General features: G+C 38.7%; 2 protein-coding genes across 2 annotated transcripts; both read right to left on the bottom strand.

Annotated features, from left to right (window-relative positions):
• Positions 1–53: 53 nt before the first annotated feature.
• On the bottom strand, positions 54–3,961 carry LOC123980146 (thioredoxin-like). The gene is made up of 5 exons (XM_046064400.1): positions 3,805–3,961; positions 2,485–2,589; positions 1,665–1,730; positions 1,070–1,135; positions 54–367 (listed from the first exon to the last, which is right to left on the bottom strand). Exons 1-5 carry the CDS (start codon positions 3,826–3,828, stop codon positions 302–304), a joined length of 327 nt encoding a protein of 108 aa, XP_045920356.1. The 5' UTR covers positions 3,829–3,961; the 3' UTR covers positions 54–301.
• Positions 3,962–11,252: 7,291 nt separating this feature from the next.
• On the bottom strand, positions 11,253–18,011 carry LOC123981184 (thioredoxin-like). Its single transcript, XM_046065884.1, has 5 exons — positions 17,856–18,011; positions 15,664–15,768; positions 14,183–14,248; positions 12,631–12,696; positions 11,253–11,598 (listed from the first exon to the last, which is right to left on the bottom strand). The coding sequence occupies exons 1-5, from the start codon at positions 17,877–17,879 to the stop codon at positions 11,533–11,535; spliced, it is 327 nt and encodes a 108-aa protein (XP_045921840.1). The 5' UTR covers positions 17,880–18,011; the 3' UTR covers positions 11,253–11,532.
• Between the last annotated feature and the right edge of the window lie 1,149 nt (positions 18,012–19,160).

A 19,160-nucleotide genomic window follows, 5' to 3' on the forward strand; every position in this document is an offset into this window, starting at 1 on the left:
ATTCTGTGCTCTTGCAGCAAGGGGTTGTGAATCAAAAGTCACGTTCTGTCGTGCTCGATGTAAGTTCATTTATTAAATCCTCTTTGGTGAACACATTACAAAGAAAGTTCATGAGTTGGACAGGAGCCAATTTGTCATATAAAAGTAGTCAATACAGTCAATACAGAAACTCAAGGGACAGGGCGACAGTGTGTACATGAGTGGAATGAATTATTGCCTGTGTGAAACAAAACGTACATAACAGGAAACTGGAAGTTCCTCTTATGTGTGTACAGATGGGTATCAGTGGCTACTGCAGTTTTTATGTTCTCAGAGCTGCCAGTTTCTTAACCAGTGTAGCTTTGTCAGCACCAGAGAACTCGTCCACCTGAAACACAGCACAGACGGGCGGTTAAAAACAACTTTAATTACAGAAAATAAAAGAATTACAAAGTGACAGAGTATCTTAGAATTTGCTATGGATTAAATCACCAGACTCAGCAGTTCCCTTCAGCTCTACATAGTATTATTTTGGTTTTACAGCCCACAAACGCCACTCAAGAGCATTTTCGTACTCTTATCCTAAACCTTTTTATTATTTTTTTCTTCTCTGAGGTTTGCTTGTACGAGTGCCCCAAGTCAGATTCACCAAATTGTCCTAACTGGACCGACTTAAACGGATCCATTCAACTTGATGAACGCCAAAAATGCCTGAGAGTTTGTTGAAGAAAACCTGCCAGTGAGCAGGTAAGGTTAAGGCATTATAACAAGTGTTTTCCTGTAATTAAAGGCAGACTTGCACAACAGGTCTGTTTGTAAGACTGGTTGTTGTTTGGGGCTCATCATTGCCAGCCTCAGCAGAACAGCTTTGATGAAGTGACTAACAGCAGGCAGCAACATTTAGTGACTGGCTTGTGAAGAAAGCGCAGCATTTAGCAGTTCATCAGGTGGCCAGAAACACGACTAAATGAATTCTAATGTTTCTCCATATCTGCTGGATCTACTGTTGTGCTAATACAGAACAACTTTATTAGCAAGATGATAATGTGTCAGTGTTTCCCTCTTTGCTATATTTCCATGCAATGCTTACCTTTACTCCATTCTTGTAAAACTGGAATGTGGGCATACACCTAATTTTGCAGGATCTACTCACATCCTGAAAAAAAGGGAACAACATTAAGATTGACGGACTCATAGTCATTAACACTACACGTTAGCATGTGAAAGACTTGCTTCAGTTAGTCATCCAGATACAGACAGCAAACAGGAAAGTAATGCTGGATGAACAGGACATCTGAGCCTCTTCCTCTGTGCTCACTGCCTTGTGTGTTACCAGCCCCAATGACTGTTTATCTTCACTGGCTTCGGTTTTGTAGAATATGTTTACTGACCTAAAGAGTTTTACTTGTTTGGCCAAACAAAGTATTACTATCTATGTACTAAATCCCGCTCGTATCACAGCAGCTGTTGTTAGTTGTAAAGACAGTTATGGGAGTAAGCTGGGTCCTGTTTTAAAGTTATCTGCAAAGATTTGCTGTGTAAATGTTTAAATAACTTTAAATATAAGATAATGAGCTCAAATATGTGGGAACCATGCGGCTATACAGAGACTGTAGGTGTTATAATGTGGATTGGAGATCTCTGTACCTGCAGCAGATCTCCAGGTACAGAACGGGGACTCTTACCTTAGCCTCATCCACGTCCACCTTCAGGAAAATCACGTTTGCGTTCTCAGGCTTCTGTGATTCATCCTGCAATAGAGTGAAATGATGAGCATGAACCTGCTGCCGTATGATCATAAGAAAAACAATGTATTGACCCATTAATGTCCCCGATTTAAAATAAAGTCAAGAAGGAGAAAAAGTCATATGCACAGCCATCAAACCTTCTAGTTACGCAGGTATTTTCTACCTGAGGTGGACAGCTTGGGAAAAGGCTGCTGCACTCGAGTAACGTGTCCCTCAAGAAAGGGATGCTTAAACTATTAACAGACAAATGCTCCGTATTTGTATAGCGCCACTCAAAGCGCTTTTACACTACATCTGCATTCACCAGTCACACACAGTCATACACTGGCAGAACAGCCACCAGGGGCAATTCGGGGTTCAGTATCTTGCCAAGTAAGTGCCCAAGGACACTTCGACATGCAACCAGTGGGAGCCATTGAACCACTGACCTTCTGATTAACGGCCAATCCGCTCTATCTCCTGAGCCACAGCCCCACCCCAAGAAACATTTGTTTCACAAAGCCTGCAATTCATGTTTGTAAGTGACCAACACAATCTTTACAACATTTTGTTGGTTTAAAATGATCCCAGTTTAGAAAGGATTATAGTGTAGGTTCTCCTCTCCTTGATGATTCTCTGGTTCCAGTTTTTTCCCTTTAACAGAAACTCATTTATCTGAGTGACAAAAACAGAATCTTTGGTTTCCCTCTTTCCAACCACTGAAAAATCATCTAATTAGGATTTTGACAAGTCTTTATCACCAAAATCATATACTTACCTCAAATTCTGGGCCAATCTGTCTACAGGGGCCACACCACGTGGCTGTGAAGTCCACCACCACCAGCTTGACTCCGGCTTCCTCCAGGATGGCGTTGAACTCCGCCTACAGAAAATGAAAACAGACGTCTGTAAAGTGTTTTTGATCAAGGTGTGATGGGCTTTATTAACCTGAACATGATTATTGCAGCTTATAGTTTTTGGAAAATAACTATGTTGAGGAGCAATTTGTTTTACTTATTTCTGGCAGTTTGTCTCATGATCATCATCTGCAGTGGCAAATTTAAACCTTACATTTCCTTCATTATACCTGAAAGCTTTCACTGCCAGTGTGTGTGACAAACAGAAATGCAGTTTGCTGAACATATCACACAAAGGCAGCTCCTTTATAGTTAAAAGTTGTAGATCATTTTATTTCTCCTTTCTTTAGGCTATATTGTACCTCTAAACCTGCTACTCTTGTGTACTCAACATATAGCATTATTGGTGTTTCTTTGTTTTTCTAAAGCTACAGGATTTCTTTTATGGAGATTTCCCTTATAAGTATCTTTGTGATTTTGGGCTACAAAATAAAGACTTGAGAAGTTGAGTCTTTATACTGTAGCTAGCAGTCAGTTACATTCAAACACAATGCAGGTCTGGACTGTGAAATGTCCCGTATGTGGTGTGAAATGGTGAAACGAGTCTGGGGGGCAGCGCTGTCCACAGTGCTGAAACGGACCAGAGATAGAAATCAGAACATGTCACTTAGTTCAGTTTCTTTACCAGCTTGCTTTTCCTGGTTGTAAATATTATTGTCGGCGCTAATTACATTTCCCCAGCGGCGATCCACAGACAGGAGGGACATGACAGAGAGAGAGAAAGAGAGAGAGGGAGAGAGAAACAGCTGTTGCTCCGCGCCTCCCCAGTTTATTTTCCATTTTCTAACTTGTCAGAGACTTAGGCCTAGGTTTCAACAATATAGCCCAATTATTGTAGGGGGGGAAACGGAACCCTGGGATCTAATATATTCCGAGAGAAAAACTCAAATATTTCAGAGATTAAATTCATACATTTTCCAAAACAAAAACTTTAATATTTTCTGATATTAAAGCAGTAAATTCATGAGCTAAAACTCACAAAATTGCGAAAAAAACTGAGATTAAGCCGAGCTGTAGGCTGGAACCAGCTGTTGATGTTAGAACGAAAGTAATGTTGTCATTACAAAGCGGTAATTACAGTGGTTGAAGTGGAAATAAATTGGTGCCTGTAGGCTGCTCCACATTCACATGTTGGCCTGTGTAACTATAAGGGCTAAAAATGTAAGCAAAATACAACTTACCAAATTTGCCACTTTGCGAACCATGATTTGACGCTTGAGTGAACTTGTCTCGGCGACTTGAACGAGCAGAGTTGAGGAATGCCGTCGTGATTAGAAAGCAAGCTGCGTTTTCATTGCTTCTGCACCAACCTACTCGGCCGCGGGCCACACAGTCTATGGCCACCCCACAGCGGAGTTGCGTTACAAAATAAAAGTAAGAATTAATGAAACCATCAAATGGTGTGGGATACGCTTGATAATACGAAATGCACTTTAACTGTACTTCAAATCCGTACAAATTTCACAATTAATATGTTGTTTGTTTTGATAGTTAGTTTTATAAATTGGAAGGCTTTCTCTAATAAAGAGGTTTATTTTGAAGGTTGTCAACTAGCCTACGTCATATTTTAAATTTCCCATCTTCAAATCAACACGTTACGCATTTACTGTCCGGGGATTGAAGCTGCAGGTGTTGCCATTTTTTTTAAATCCATCAACCCAACTAGATGATGCGAGAAAATGCTAATGTAAAATGAAGTCTCCAGGTCAATTTATGAAGTGCCTCTACTTGTTTTTAAAATTGTTTGGATGAACAGTCGAGATAAATCTGACCTTATACATATATATATTTAAAAAAAGGCTGTACTAAAGAAGCATAATGGCTCTATATAAACTGCATTACCTAGGGGACACTATGTGACGCTCACCTGCTCCAGTTCTCCCAGCCTGCTAACCTCGAGTAGGGAGAGGATTGGGATCTGTTTGTAGTCATGTTCAACTTCTCATAAAGTCGCTCAACCAATCACAGCCTGGATGGGGGCGGGACAATAAAAACGTTGGAGGTTCTACAGCAAACTTGTTTAACGTTGTTGAATGGTATGATTACTGACATTAACAAATTAAGAAACTAACCACCATGTCGAGCATGTTTCATGAACAAGGATTTAATAAAGGAAAACAATCCCAAAAAATGAAACAACTGTAGGCCTACTGCCCAAGTGGAATTTATATTATCCTATTGGTAAGCTGTATAAAGCTACTATTATCTGAAATAATATTGAATACACTAACATTAGCATTTATAAAACCTTAAACACTGTGGTGTAATATCAGAAAACAGTTGAATTGTTAAATCTCAACTAATGAGCTGTTTAAATGTTACAAATACTCTTTAAACTATCAGTAGGTAGACTAGATCCAAAATAAAGCTATAAATATGTTAATATTATGCTAACATCCTTTTTATTTAATGTTGTATTATTACACTAATTTACTAATTTATCCTATAGAAACTATAGTTACTTCTCCAGGTTGCGGATAGTGTGAGCTAGGATGCCAGTGCCAATATGTGCTCCTTCTAGTCGCCTCCTCCTGAGAGCAACACGTTCCCCTACATTGTTTTATTAAAGTTATTGTTATAATATAAATATTGGGTGCATGGCATACTGGCACATTTGTTTTTTCCTCATTATTAGTGTTTTAATTACCAAAGTGTCACTGTATAATAAGTATTGTTATTCCAATAATTGCAGGGAAAGAGTTAAAACAGTGATTCAAGTCACAATGACCTGGCGAATTCTTGGTTTACCGTAAATGACTGAGTCAGAGCAACTCAATTCTAGTGAAGTAATATCAAGTGGAATCCTCTGCTCCTGCCTCTAGGGCTTAAAAAAATAAAGCCAACTCGGAAGTGACTAAAACTGCAGTTCATCAAATGGCCACTTGAAGCTGGCTCCAAAAGTGAATCAATCCCAATAGAGTCCTTGTTAAAGCAGTTATTTGCACTATTTAACGTTGGAATCCCATGTATGAACAATGTTTTGCAACAACAGCATAATGCTTTACGGCACTAACGTGACTCTTCAGCAAGCGAGCTGTAAGAAGAAGCAAAAAGTATATAATGCACAATGTAAGTTCTTTGGAAGAAGCTAGCTCAATATTTTCAGTATGGATGTCATAGCAGAGGCTGCGGAGAGACAGAAGAAGACAACGTCCGAGGAAGCAACATAATCGGGCTCAGGCGAATAGACAAAAGAGGATGTTGACAGAAGAAGCTAAGAATAGAAAAAGAGAGTGACCAAGCAAGAGGATCCAAGATGTTGGTCAGAGATTTGTACAAAAAAAAGGCTTGAAGACAGACGCAGAGCTGGCCTTCTTTCTGTCCGACCAGTCAGTAATATTGTTATATCTTGTTGCACTTGCTTGATGTTTGGCTATGTTAGCAAAGTTATCAACTTGCTATTAAAAGATCATAAGTAATGTAATCAGAACAGCAGATATAAACATCTTTGCAGCCTGGTGAACAGCAACCTGAAGAGCACTCTACAGCTTAAAGTATATCCATGATAATTTACCCGTTTAAATTACATGGCTCTGGTAATACCACAGGGTAATGCACTGTCCTGTAAGTGACTGCCGTCATTACGTCATCACTATAGATTTATTTTTTCCTAGATTTCCTTAATACTATTTCTTGTGCAACATATAAAATAATATGAATGTTTCTAACTTCTTTCAATACTTTTAGATTTCAAGAATCCAAATATTCAGATACTTGATTTTAAGGATCTCTCCTTAACAGTATAGAAGCAAACACATTTTCACATATGGTTTAACCCGCTGAACAGACCAGATGGATTTCTGTGCCCTTAAAGTCAATCCCTCATTTGGCTAATAACACTTGGCATAGCTCTCTGTGTGCTTGATACTTCATTCATAGCATGTCCGTGTGAGACTGATAAAATGGTTTCATTTCCATGAAATAGTTTTTGACTACTACACCAAATGTTGTGGACATTAAACAATTTTATTCAGCATGACAATGACATTAGTTTGGTCACTTGTGCATTAAGCTTTGCCCCAGAGTGTCATTACTGGTAAATGCAGTTTTGGGATTGGTCTATAGAGCCATGGGTCTGAAAACAGTATGCAACTATGGAGCTGGGGCTCTCAACACCACCACAACCAACAAAAGTCTATTTCCTGATCAAACAAAAAGCTACATTCTATCTAGACTGCACTTATTTAAGGATTGAAAGGGGTAAACCTCTTGATAACACAATATGTCAGGCCTTTAATGCAGGACATGCACAAATGAACACCGGATTTATAGTGTATCGATACTCAGTCTGCCATATGAAGTGAAACATATGATGTCGACAGAACATTTGGAAAAAAAGCCTAAAAATGTATTACCTACACAAAAGCTTTCACTAAATATGAAATCACATGGTTAGTTGCCTTATGATGAACAATGTATGAACGTGTCCAGCTATTCCAAGGAAAATGCTGGCACAGCAGACTGACAGTCTTGTCTCATCCTGCCGTGTTATCATTTCTCTTCTCCTTTCTCAGTAAAAATAAAGCCTTCCTATGCAGCCCTGCTGATGTCCCACAGCAGTCTGGTCTCTCCCTAACGATGTACCCTGCATTCAGGGGACAATTGTCTGGGTGATGGTCAGAACTTTAAAGATCGTCATCAGTGGGTGCCACTAGTTTGCGCGATTGCTGCGATTCAAAGTGGCAACAGGTAAATAAAGAGCACAGCCTCCATTTAAATCCAGTGGCCCTAAAAATATGAATGAATGGAAATGCAAACTATGACGTTTATCTTAAAAAACAGGAGTGGAGAAAGGAATTAGTTTACACTTCATTGGTTTCGATTTAGTGGAACATGTATACTGACCAATTTTTGTTGTTAAGCCATACATAAGCTGTCTGTATACTAAAACTATTGTTGTTTATTTGTAAAGACAGTTGTTTTGTCTGCTGGGACCTGGGAACGCTTATGTTGCTTTCCTGTGACGTTGTGACTGTATATTATTAGGGATCCAAGCAGCAAAGCTGCTTGAGCCCTATCGTTTTTGTTCTCATTCTTCTTCTTTCTTCTTTTTCTCCGCTAAAAGTGTTTGGACAGCAAAAACTGCTGCATGAAAACTCACCAAAATTGGCAGGTGAGGTGCAAATTCCACCCACTATTCAGGCAAAAAAATGGCACTCATAGACCTCATGGTGGTGCTATTACAATCAACTTTGCGTTTTTGAAATTATCTCAAACAGCTTTGAGTCAAACTTCTTTCATCATTTTAATCTCTGGATTCATCTGCATCTTTGCTCTAAAAATGTCATAATGTGACTTTTTATCACTTTTCTCAAAAACATTATTTTTACGAAGTTGTCCGAGATGGTTTCGCCAATCGACCTGAAACTTTGACAGGATCATCTATGGATGTCGCAAAAGTTATGAAAATAATTTTGATACGTCAATCTCTTTTTTTTCCCCATAAATTTTTACTTTTGTGTCTTTTTGTACAATTTTACATACATGCCCGTAAATCAAAATTGGCTTAAGCTATTGTCACCAAACTTGACGCGTCTGTTCAGATGGTACGGGCTTTGCTGAGCAGTCTTGGGATATTCTTCCACTAGGGGGCGCTACACTTGCAAAAAGTTTATACCTCGTAATTCGCTGGATGGATTCATACGAAATTCGGTTCGTACGATCTCGGGTCACTACTCAGTTGATGTATAAAATTTGATAATGATTGCGCAAAGTGGGCGTGGCTTATTACAGGAAATGTACATTTCTAGACATTTCTCATTTGTAACTTCAAAAAATCTAAGAAAATCATCTGTATGTCCTAGTGAGCTGAAATGTTTTCGTTTGCCTCACTGCAACCTATGGTCAATTCAGAAATCAGTCACTCTATATTTTTCAGAATGTGCTAAATCAGTTAACATCTATATCTTTATATAGATCTATTTTTTTTAATGCTGATTTTATTGTTGATTTTTAATTTTATTTTCATTTACATTTTTAAGTATGGATCATGTTTGTTTCTCTGTACAGCACTTTGTAACTTGGTTTTGAAAAGTGCTATACAAATAAAGTTATTATTATTATTATTATTATATCTCCACAAGTCTTTCTTCAAACGCCAAAATCAACACAATCATCCTCTAGATGGCAGATTTGGATCAAATGCCACCAAAATAATTGAGAACACACCCAAAACCAGCAGAATGATGTGTGATTTTGTTTTTTAAGTTTAAATTGACAAAACTATCCAGGTCTGTCACCTGTGACGTCACTACCTCCATTTGTGTGGAAACAGCCTCTCACCAATAGCTCAGTCAGTAAATCACCTACTCTGGATATCTGAAGCTCCAGGATTCAAATCCCCGGGTGACCAAATCAGACTTGCCGACAATAAGGTTTGTTCAGTTCATAGCGAGTCTAAGGGCTCTATTTTATTTGGATCCTGTGACACTTTCTTCTTATTTTTCTCTGCTTAGTGTTTGTGCAGCTTAAACTTGAAAACATAAAATGTTGCAGCTGGGTTGAACATTTCACCCAGTAGTCAGGTACATATAATGACGTTCTCTGATCTCAAGGCGATGCTGCAAAAATCAAGTTTGCGATTCCACAAATAACTCAAAGACTTAATTCTTTCATCACTTTAATCTCTTAAGTCTTCTGTTCTTCTCCTCTGAAAATGTCAAATGTTGTATTTTTCACGACTTGCTTGGATCCCAATCTATATTTATACAAACTAATGTCTTGGTTGATGCAGGACAAGTCAACATGCTGCTCTGTGAAGCATCTTTATTCAAAGTAAAAGTAATTTAGTTCAAACGTAATGGATTTAAAGCTACTTTTAAGTATTTAATGGAAAATCAAATGCTGGCTACATTTAAAAATTTATTTGGATGTATTTCAGGTGAAGGTCTCCATCTTGCACACCGCTTTACACGTGCACAATGAGCGCTCTGCTGCCAACCCTCTTCTCTTCACTGTCCCAATTGTTGGTAAACAGAAATTGAGGCCTGAACTAATGACCCAGTCCCATTGTTTCATTTGAGCCATCCACCAAGCGCATCTGTGTCAGCGGTTTTATTACAGCGATGTAGCTGTTAAGTGGAAAGGTTCTTGCTCAGGATTACTCCCGGCATACCTTACATTATTTAGCACTATACATTCTTGTCTGCCAAGACATTTTAAGTGTAGCTTTGAGGAAGTTTTGCACAATCACCGATCTCAATCAAGGGAGAGTCGTCATGGAGTGTATTTACATGCATCATCACATGATAAGATCAGGTTTTAGTGGCATGCTTTCAGAAACTTGGATTAGCTTTTACCCTGGTTCTGAGAAACTCAGATACCATAGCTCTACAGTAAATGCTAAAAAATGAAATTGAAATCCTCTTGTCTTTCGTTACTGACAAACAAATGGAGAAGTCAAATCTTGCAGAATTTAGAGTCAGCAGCCAAAAACCAAACTGCGGTCACTCATCTGCTCAGCAGCAACAGAAATTAGTGCATGTGGAGAAAGTTAAAGAGACATCTGCTCAAATACAGGAAAACTGATAACCCAGTTTCCATTTTTTTTTCTCCATGTGAATGTCCTATTGCGAACATGACCAAAACTAAGTTTAAAGACCCAGTATTTGAAATACATTTCTGCACCAACAGATGAAGAGAGACAATAAATCTGTACCATGAAAGAACCAAAATTTATCAAGTGGAATTGAATCCCTCATGTTTTTGTATTTTGCAGTCTTGACGCACGATTACATTTTTTTGTCATTTTGTGTCATATGTCAACTTGTTAGCAAAAAGGACTATGAAAGAGCCCAAGACTAGGCCTGACTTTTATACACAAGGATTGAATACCGTTTTCCCTTCTTCTAAAGGCTCCACTCAAATCCATGTTGAAACTTCTTATATAGGGAATTCTTGTTTACTGACACACTTGTAAAACACCCATTCTCATCTCTCTGCAAAAGGCAAAGCAAGAACCATTAAACATGTGCTGCTATTTAATTGTATGATGTGTTAAGAGAAATCAACTAATGGACTGATTGTTCAATGTGTGTGTGTAAACTATTCAAGTGTGACACTGTGGGCCTCCCCTCAGGCAAAGCCTGGAAAAAGCCAACCCATCCATCCATCGCCAATCACTTATCCCGCGTACTGGAGCCAATCCCAGCTGACGTCGGGCGACAGGCGGGGTACACCCTGGACAGGTCGCTAATCCATTGTAGGGGAAGCCAACCCCACTTAGTACACTTGCTTAGTTTGACTCAATTTCTGGATGCCTATGGGATCATGATCAGGTCATTTGATCCCATAGATGGTAAAAAAAAAAGCCTAATTACATCAAACTACACCAAATACACACACACAAAAAAAAAAAGAAAAAAAGGTCTGTCCTAAGGCATTTATTAGTTTCTGAAGGCAAACTTCCCCAAAACTGCTGTACCTCTGAATTAACTAACCAACTCACACATATTTGGGTTATTCTATATGATCTCCTTCTAATGACTAATGTAATAATAAATGTTCTGTTATATTTTGTCACTTCCATTCACGGACCCCTCCAGGAGAGGCCCCGCCTCCCAAACCTCTGTATTAAAGCATCAGATTATGCGCTCTTGCAGCAAGGGGTTGTGAATCAAAAGTCGTTCTGTCGTGTTTGATACAAGTTCATTTATTAAATCCACCTTGTTGAACACATACTACAAAGAAACTTCAGGAGTTGGTCAGTTGCCAAATTTGTCATAAAAAAAAAAAATTTTTTAAAAGTGGTCATCTGGTTATCTAGCTAATACAGACACCGACAGGACGACAGTATGTAACCAATACATGATGAGTGGAATAAATTATTGCCTGTGTGCAACAGAACATACATAAAATGAAACTGGAATTTCTTCTTGGGTGTGTACAGGTATCAGTGGCTACGGCAGTTTTTATGTTCTCAGAGCTACCAGTTTCTCAACCAGTGTAGCTTTGTTGGCACCAGAGAACTCGTCCACCTGAAACAGCACAGGCAGACAGTTAAAAACTGTTTTAATAGTTTCACACATACACACACATTATTTATATATACACACACACACACACACACACACACACACACAATGAAATACTGTCATGACACATTAAAACTTTAATACTGAACTACATCTAGTCTAACTAAATCATCTCCAACATGACACTGATCAGAAAATGATTGTTCATTGATCAGTTACAGCTTCAGACAGATCACTTTGATTTAAACAGTGATACTGCAGTAATGTAGCCCACGCTAAATGTTTCAGAGCTGCTGTTGACAACCTGGCAGCTGACTTGATGTCTACAGAGTCACATAGTTATAAAGAAAGACAACGTATAGATTTCATGCTGAGCCGAGGATGAATCTACGAGAGCGGACATGTTAAAGATCACGTTTGGGTAACGAACTAATATCTAAGCGGGATTTTGATGTTTCTAAAGACGTAAACTTCTGAATATTGACTGTGTGAATGAGAAAATTAAACGGTGTGTCAGACCGCTGCTTCAGGCTCAGCAGGAGAGGAGTAAGAGATAAACTCTTTTAAAGTTTGTTGAAGAAAACCTGCCAGCTCTCTTTCTGGAACAGAAACCCCAGAGTTTCCATTCACCTCAGTCTTTAAAAAAAAAAAAAACCCTCAGAAAGATTCAAAGACCAAATTTGTTTGTATGACTGGTTCCTGCATGAGGCTTTTTGTTTCCTGCGTTGGCAGAACAGCCTTGATGAAGTGACTAACAGCAGGCAGACACATTAAGCAACTAGCTTGTAAAAGTGGAGCGTTTAGCAGCTAAAGAGCCAGATATTTCCTTCAGAGTTGGTGGAGACCTAAACAGAGCTAAAAGGAGGTGATTCATTAGCTGGCCAGAAACACGACTAAATTAATTCTAGTGTTCTCCATATCTGCTGGATGTACAAATGAGCTACTGCTGACACAGTACAACTTAATAAAACAAACAAAAAAAAAAGGTGATGTCAGTGTTTCCGTCTTTGCTGTATATTTCCATGCAATGCTTACCTTCTCTCCATTCTTGTAAAACTGGAATGTGGGCATGCAGCTAATCTTGCAGAATGCGCTCACATCCTGAAAAGAGCAAAGGGAACAGTAAGATTGATGGACTAAGTCATAAACACTCCTACACCCCTGACGGAGGACTGTCCACGTGAACATGCATGAGCCAAACAGACCGATACATGTGTGAAGCATCCAATATCAACAGTAAGGTCAACAAGACATTGTGTGCTTTAATCAGGTGAGTACAGAGAATATTATACACTCGAGCCAGAAATCTCTGTAGCCCTGGCCAATCATTCATTTACATGCATGCTGCGCCGCATGATGGTTCATGTCCTGCACGCAGCGGTACAGACAGTAACCAACTATTGTGTCGCGCGCACACACACACATTTTATGACCAGTTAATGCAGTGAATACACCGGTTGGTGTCGATTTCATGAAGTACCATGTTGGTCTTGATAGGTGCAACAAGACAACAACGCTGCTTTTTTTTTTTCTAAAAAGAAAATTAAATCAACAGAGCAGACAGATAAAGGGAGAGGCAGACAGGTGTATAAAAGAGAAAAGCACAGTGAGCAGATTACTGTAGTTTGCGAACAAACACTAAAATAAAGGTGGAGAACTACGTAGAATTAAAATGGTGAGTTAAAAGTTATTTAGTTGTCAGTGTTTTATCGTGGACATACAATCAAAGGACCCCAGGAGGAACAGCCACATGCTTATGCTACTGTGGATCCAAATAAAGGAACAAGTTTTTCTTTAAAGAAAAGTTTCAAAAAAATGCTTGTGAATGCTGCACTTATTGAACTGAGACAGAATCTAATCAAGATACTGGACAGCAAACAGGACACCTGAGCCTCCCTCTGTGCTCAATACTTCTGCGTTTCTGCAGAAACTTCAGTGGTTTTTGTTTTGTAGACTGTACCAACCTGCAAGTTGTACTTGTTCAGCCATGCATAAGTATCTCTGTCTGTGTACTAAAATCTGCCTTGTCCCACAACAGCCGTTTATTTGTAAAGACAGTTACAGGAGTAAACAAAGACCTGTTTTTAAAGTCATCTGCGAACGTTTGCTGTGTTAAAGATAAGATCATGAGCAACCTGATTAAAATGTTTTGTTCACTTACAAAGGGAGAATCAAACACAGTATCAAAAGGTTCATGTTAACAGCTTTACAGATCAGACATTAACTTAAGTTTGGTTAATACCTAGAAAAACCTACACATGGAAACAGACCTCATGTCAGAATGTGCGTCTAGTCAAAAGCTGTAAAGCCTTTCTTTGATTTGCTTTTTGATGACCTGGATTTAAATACAGAAACAATTGAAGCACGGTTTGCTTTCATGTCACTATATTGTTGCACTAAGACAGAAAAATCTTTGCATTCGGTCACATGACAGTACTGTGACATGCGCAAATGTGTGATTAACATGTGGCTATACCAGAGAAGTCACTGCATGTGTGATGATGTGTGTTGGAGAGCCCTGTACCAGCAGCTGTAAATGGCGCTTCAGGCTTTAAATGAAGTACAAACATGGGAAACGCATGTTTACCTCAGCTTCATCTACGTCCACCTTCAGGAAAATCACGTTCACGTTCTCAGCCTTCCGCGATTCTTCCTGCAAGAGAGTTAAACGATGAGCATTAACATATTAACCACACACAGAATGAACCTGCTGCCATATAATTGTGAGAACAATACATTGATGCATTTCTGTCCTTGATTTAAAATGAGTCAAGGAGGAGAAAAAGTCATATGACCGGGCATCAAATCTTCCAGTTATGCAGGTATTTTTTTGTAACAGCTTGGCAAAGGCTGCTGCACTCGAACATGTGTCCCTCAGGAAAGGGATGCTTAAACTACTAACAAACTAGAAACACTGGTTTCACTAAGGTTGCAACTACTGAGCATACTGTGGAAGCGGTCAACAGTCCTTAAAAACATTTTTTTGGCTTAAAATAATCGCAATTCATAGAATTATTACTTTTTGTGCCCCTCATCCAGTGTAGGTTTTTCCTCCCCTTATATTATACATTTCCCATTTTATCAAGTGTTTTCCCCCTAAAAAAAAGGTCCCATATTATGTTATTATATTATACCTTTAGGGTTAGAAAATGTTTATATGCTTTAACACTGAAATAAAATACTTAATGCTAACGCTACAGTTACCACTAGCTGCTGCTATCAATAGCTCAGTTAGCCGTGCAGCTAGCCATCCTATTAGCTGACTCTACCCGGACTGGAAGCTTGGTCCTCTGGGGGTGTGTTGGTGTTTACACCTCTAACGTTAGTACAGGAGTTTTGGACTGCTGGGAGCGTCCAGTTTACACAGAGCCAGCTGATAACAGAAAGTAAAGCCATCTGTCCACCAGGGAACTCCATGAATCACAGAGAGTTCAGGCAGAGCAGCCGGGGGACATCAGAGGGGAAACCAGAACTCCTTCATAACCATAAAAGCAGTTTCTGCAAGACATACTGAATGGGCAAGGGCCAGTTACTGGTTTCAGTATGAAAAAGTCAAAGTTTCAAAACCACAAAGATGTTCCGTTGCTGAACAACCTCCAGCTCTAGGTCAGGGGTGGAATGACCGCCTGGTGTTGTGTTGGACGGCGGGGCTCAGAGCGTGCGTGTGTTCAGTACATGTTCAATGAGCAGGGCCTACTGCGCTGAAGGGCTAGAGGTTCGATGCTACACAGATCCGTTCATGACGTCATAAATTGAGCCAAATTCAAACTGTGTTTGCATACACATTTACTGAAAGACTGAGCAAAAAAGAGGGGAGGATTTTTTCCTCATAGTTTTGCCTTAGCTTTAGACACACCAGGTACACATATTTAGGCTGAGAAGCGATGAAAAAGTGCACTTTGTATAATATGGGACCTTTAACAGAAATTCAAATCAAACAGAGTATGAAAAAAAAAAAAAAAAATCTTTGGTTTTCCCCTTTCCAGCCATTAAAAGAATAAAAAATAAAAACAACCCACACACTATTCAACTGTCAAGAAGTCTTTATTGCTAAAATCATCCACTTACTTCAAAAGCTGGGCCAATCTGTTTACAGGGACCACACCACGCGGCTGTGAAATCCACCACGACCAGCTTGTTTCCAGCTTCCTGAAGGATGGCCTTGAAATCTGCCTACAGAAAATGAAAACAGATAACATCTGTAAAGTGTTTTTGATCAAGATGTGATGGGCTTTATTAATCTGAACACAATTAATGCAGCTTATATTTGGAAAATAATGTTGAAGCAATTTATTTTACTTATTGCTGGCTGGCAAACAAAGGCAGCTTATTTACTGAATTCAAAGTTGTAGGTCATTTCACTTCTCCATATTTTACTTAACCCTGTTACACTTGAGTACAGAGAGAGCAAGAGAGAAACAGACAGAGAGCGCTACCACAAGAGGAGAGACTCTGCTCCCAGTAGACAGGTAGAGAGCTGCACTTTCTAACCTCATGCCCTAAATATAAAACACTAAGAAAGAAAACTTTTTGCAAACATTTCCCAAATTCAAATTTATATCTGACACACAAAAACTCCCCTATTTACCAGGAGAAATGCCCAAATGTCAAATAATTGCTGCAATATATGTCTCCTCATGCCATGAACTGAGGACAACCTCAGACTGATAATTATTCTAAATTTCAAGTTATTATTTTCATTGTTTGATATTTCAGTAATTGTTCCTTTATTTGTATTTAAATATTACATTTGATACTATTTTTTTTTTAATTAATTAATTCTTGTTTTTGTGTCTACTAACACACACACACACGTTTCATTTATTTATCTTAATTTTCAATTTTCTAAACTGTTTTATTTATTTTAAATGTATTATTCCTATTAACAGTTTTATTTATTTACTTTTAATATTTATTTTACTTTTTTTTTTTTTTTTTTTAACACACCCACACACACCTTTTACTGTTTTATTTACTTATTTAATGAAATGAATTGTTATTATATTGTAAGATAGAAAGAGATTATTGGGCAATAAAATAATGACTTGAGAATTGGTCATAATACTGTAGCTATACTGTAGTAGTGACCCGGAAGACCATATAAACTAAATGAAGATTTTAAGCATTAAACTGGAATTTTCTGGATCAGTTTATGGTGGAAATGTCTTATTTATATAAATGGAAACACAAAATGCAGGTGGCAATTCAAAATATAAATATACAATGAAACATAATGTAGTAATCATTAAATTGCAGTAATCATTAAATTTAATTTAAAAATCCTTTATTAATGCGGGGAAATTCATAGTGGTTTTAGCTTAAGTTATTTTTTTTGGACAATTCACGTGTTTCTTCTATAATTATGCATGTTATTATAATTATTTAGCATGTTTTATTATTGTGCAAATAAACCTCTCTCAAGCAAACTACATAATTATGTCACACTTGCCGGTTTCTTTTATTTACATTTATTCATTTAGCTGAGGATTTTATCCAAAGCGACTTACAATTTCTATATATGTCAGAGGTCGCACGCCTCTGGAGCAACTAGGGTTAAGCGTCTTGCTCAGGGACACATCGGTGGGTCACAGTGGGGAGTTGAACCCGGGTCTCCCACACCACTGCGCACATCACCACCCCCTTTCATGATTATCAACGGGATTTATAGCCAATCCGACAGTAAAATCTGCGAGTTAAAAACTACTGACAGGAGATTAGATTACCGTCCTGTAACAGTGGAATGGCCTGCTGTGGGAGATCCCACATGATGCAGCAGCGGCGGTAACGTTAAGCTACAACTTCTTACAGCTGCTAACACAAACCACTTTAGCATCTGTGCCCAGCCAACAATAACAGCCTCATTCACAACTAACATTCAGATTATTGTTTTCATAAGTAAACGCCAGAGGTTTCCAATAAGTTGAAAGCCCGCCTGTCTACAAGATGGCAACAGTCTACAGCTACACACACACACACGGTGGCGGCTAACAGACAGCATCAAGCCAGCTCATGCTGAATCGCCAAATCACTGGGAGCCTTCACTCTGAACATTATGACGCGATCAGAGGGATTTATTTAATTAACTTGAGGCTAGTCTTCGCCAACTAAACAAGCTAGGAAACCCTATAAAATCAACGCGGAGGAAACAGGCGCGGGGGGGACAGGGGGCTGCCCGAGCTTGTGGAAACACCACAAACATCTACTAATGTGTAACAATGGCGGCTTCTAACACTACACTACGTAAACGAGATAAAACTTACCAAATTTTCCACTTCGCGAACCATGATGAAGCTTGAGTGAACGTGTCTCTACGTGACCAACGAGCCGCTAAGTTGGGGAATGCCTTTTTTGCACAGCACGCCGCGTTTTTATCGCAGCTGCACCAAGCTACTAATCCGTAGGCCACGCCGCGGCGGAAGCCAGTGTACGTCGCTTTACAAAATAAAAGTATTCAATTGTTAGGCGATTAAATTAATACACTGGAAGTTACACACCGCGTTGAGGCAAAGTGTGTGGGACGTGCCTGTGAAATGCCTTTAACTGCACTTCAATTCCGTACAGATTTCACAATTAATATGTTTTTTGTTTTGATTTAGTAGCATGCAGTGGAAATCTTTGTATAATAGAGACGTTTATTTTGAAGGCTGTCAGCGACGTCATATTTTTTCATTTTCCCAGCTTCACGCAAAAACGGGTCGATTGATTTACAGTCTGTGGGTTGAAACTGTCGGGTGTTGCCTTTTTAGTCCACCCAACAAAATGATGCAAAATATAGTAAAAAAAAAGGTTGTCTCCCGGTCAGTTTACGATGTGCCTCTAAGGGTTTTTGAAATCCTTTGGGTAAACAATCAAGATAAGGTGATCTTATTCAAACATTCAAAACAGGCAACTATAGGCTATTCACCATATGAATGATAACTCATTATAGCGTTTTAACTATCAAAATGTTATTGCATAATCTTATATATCTCATAAGTGTTGTTATTTTAATAATTGGAGGGAAAGCGTTTGAACATTGAATCAAGTCACAATGACTTGGCAAATTCTTGATTTACCGTAAATGACTGAGTCAGAGCGACTCAATTCCAGTATAAACACAAAGACCTTTGCCTCTGGAGCAAAATGAACCCAACGCGGAAGTAATAGACTTGCCCGCTTGATTTCTTTTTTCCTCCTTTAAACCTCCACAGTTAGGTTGTGTAATTATAGCCAAACATGTAGTCTATGTTAGTATTAGTAGGCTGTTCCTTAATATATTTTTTGTGCAACAAATAAAATAAATGTTTTTGCTAAGTTTTATGTCGCCTTTACACTAACTAAATTCATAAAAATGATCCCGATCTTATAATACTTTGAGATTGCAGAATCCAAATATCCAGCAATTAGATTTCATGGGTTTCTCCTTCACAGTGGTATAAACACATTTTCACATCTGTATAGCTTATCACGCTCGGCAATATCCTGATAGCCTCTTTTTTTGACCAGATGGATTTCTCTGCTCTTCAAGTCAATCCCTCAACCGTTATGTGCTTGATGAATCATAGCATGTCCCTTTGAGACTGATT

The sequence above is a fragment of the Micropterus dolomieu genome, linkage group LG12 (assembly GCF_021292245.1).
Source record: "Micropterus dolomieu isolate WLL.071019.BEF.003 ecotype Adirondacks linkage group LG12, ASM2129224v1, whole genome shotgun sequence".
Lineage (NCBI taxonomy): Eukaryota > Metazoa > Chordata > Actinopteri > Centrarchiformes > Centrarchidae > Micropterus > Micropterus dolomieu.

What these genes read in the sequence shown, in the direction of transcription:
- LOC123980146 (XM_046064400.1), bottom strand. Translation starts at nt 3,828, where the DNA reads ATGGTTCGCAAAGTGGCAAATTTG. An exon ending in TTCGCAAAGTGGCAAATTTG is followed by an intron (nt 2,590 to 3,804) that starts GTAAGTTGTATT and finishes CATTTTCTGTAG; the next exon opens with GCGGAGTTCAACGCCATCCT. An exon ending in TTTACAAGAATGGAGTAAAG is followed by an intron (nt 368 to 1,069) that starts GTAAGCATTGCA and finishes GCTGTGTTTCAG; the next exon opens with GTGGACGAGTTCTCTGGTGC.
- LOC123981184 (XM_046065884.1), bottom strand. Translation starts at nt 17,879, where the DNA reads ATGGTTCGCGAAGTGGAAAATTTG. An exon ending in TGGACGTAGATGAAGCTGAG is followed by an intron (nt 12,697 to 14,182) that starts GTAAACATGCGT and finishes TGCTCTTTTCAG; the next exon opens with GATGTGAGCGCATTCTGCAA. An exon ending in TTTACAAGAATGGAGAGAAG is followed by an intron (nt 11,599 to 12,630) that starts GTAAGCATTGCA and finishes GTGCTGTTTCAG; the next exon opens with GTGGACGAGTTCTCTGGTGC.